Consider the following 1418-nt stretch of genomic DNA (forward strand, 5'->3'; position numbering starts at 1 on the left):
GGCTGAGGCAGGAGAATGGCGTTTACCCGGGAGGCAGAGCTTGCAGTGAGCCAAGATCGCGCCACCACATTCCAGCCTGGACAACAGAGCGAGACTCCGTCTCAAAAAAAATAAATAAATAATAATAATAAGTAAGTACAATGAAATGTAAGTTTAGCAGGAAAGTTCTACATTAAGGCTCATTTTTTGCAAACTGTAAACTTTTCATTGAACTAAGATGAAGAAAATTTGTTTTAGTTTATTGAAACATCAGCCTTTCTGTTAAACTCCTCCACAGCACAATCTCCTGCACACTTGTTTGATTTGACATTTATCACACGTCTGCGTCATTGCAGTTCTTGCCTTATGTAATGAGATACTCTTTGCTTCTTGGAAGGATAGTGCAGGGTAAAGGAAGTGTGAGCCCAGGATGTGATCCTTTTGCTGTGTATTGACAGCGCTTTGCGCTTTTAACTGGTTTCATCACCTTATTTTTCATCATCATGTTCCCTCTATTAAAAGCCTTGTACACATGCAAAATGAAGATGTAAAATCGTCAAAATGATGCCTTAAAGAAAAATTACTCTGATTTCTACAAAGGCTTTTGCTTTAGCAAGTGGATTCTTTGAGATCCTCTTTCTTCCTTGACTTTCTCCTATTTAATTTTACACCACAGCCCAATGGGAGACACTTGATTGCTGATGTCCTTTGCCAGGTCAATTTGATGACTGATAGAGGCCCACGGGCAGGCTCTTCAGTTGTCTGGGTGCCCATCTGTGACAGAGCCGTCTCATGGAACTCCTCCCAGTGACTACAGAGTGGACAATTGAAAATGCAGAGAACTCCCCCGATTCACTCAAAACCCTTCATCCAAAGCCAGCTGCCCCTGGACGGGAACTAATCTGATGAGTCTCTCTCTGTCACCCAGGCTGGAGTGCAATGGCGTGGTCTCGGCTCACCACAGCCTCCGCCTCCCAGGATCAAGTGATTCTCCCGCCTCAGCCTCCTGAGTAGCTGGGATTATAGGCGCATGCTGCCATGCCTGGCTAATTTTTGTACTTTTAGTAGAGACAGGGTTTCACCATGTTGGCCAGGCTGGTTTCAAACTCCTGACCTCAAGTGATCCACCCGCCTCGGCCTCCCAAAGTGCTGGGATTACAGTCATGGTCTCACTGCACCCGGCCACCCTCTCTGGAAATTATTTTAATAAGTGGAAAAAGAACATTAACCTCTCCCCATCTTCTTAGTGTGTCTTCTTTTTATTATTTCTTTGCTGAAATAATGTAGAATTGTGTTTTTTAGGTAAATATTGCAGATTTTCAAGAGAATCAGTGGGTGACTTGTTTCCAGGAGTCTGCTGAAGCTATCCTTGGACAAAATGCTGCTTATCTTGGGGAATTAAAAGACAAGGTCAGCCACATATTTTATTATAACTTTTA

The 1418-nt window shown here is 43.3% G+C and overlaps 1 protein-coding gene across 1 annotated transcript in view; it reads left to right on the forward strand.

The window, feature by feature from the left end:
* RPA1 (replication protein A1, 70kDa) overlaps positions 1-1418 on the forward strand; it is a 57265-nt gene that overhangs the window by 47970 nt on the left and 7877 nt on the right. Inside the window, exon 14 of the mRNA XM_011956307.1 lies at positions 1282-1389. Within this exon, the coding sequence (XP_011811697.1) occupies positions 1282-1389 (108 nt within the window). The remainder of the gene's footprint in view (positions 1-1281; positions 1390-1418) is intronic.

The sequence above is a fragment of the Colobus angolensis genome, unplaced genomic scaffold, assembly GCF_000951035.1.
Source record: "Colobus angolensis palliatus isolate OR3802 unplaced genomic scaffold, Cang.pa_1.0 Scaffold110, whole genome shotgun sequence".
In the NCBI taxonomy this organism is placed as follows: Eukaryota; Metazoa; Chordata; class Mammalia; order Primates; family Cercopithecidae; genus Colobus; species Colobus angolensis.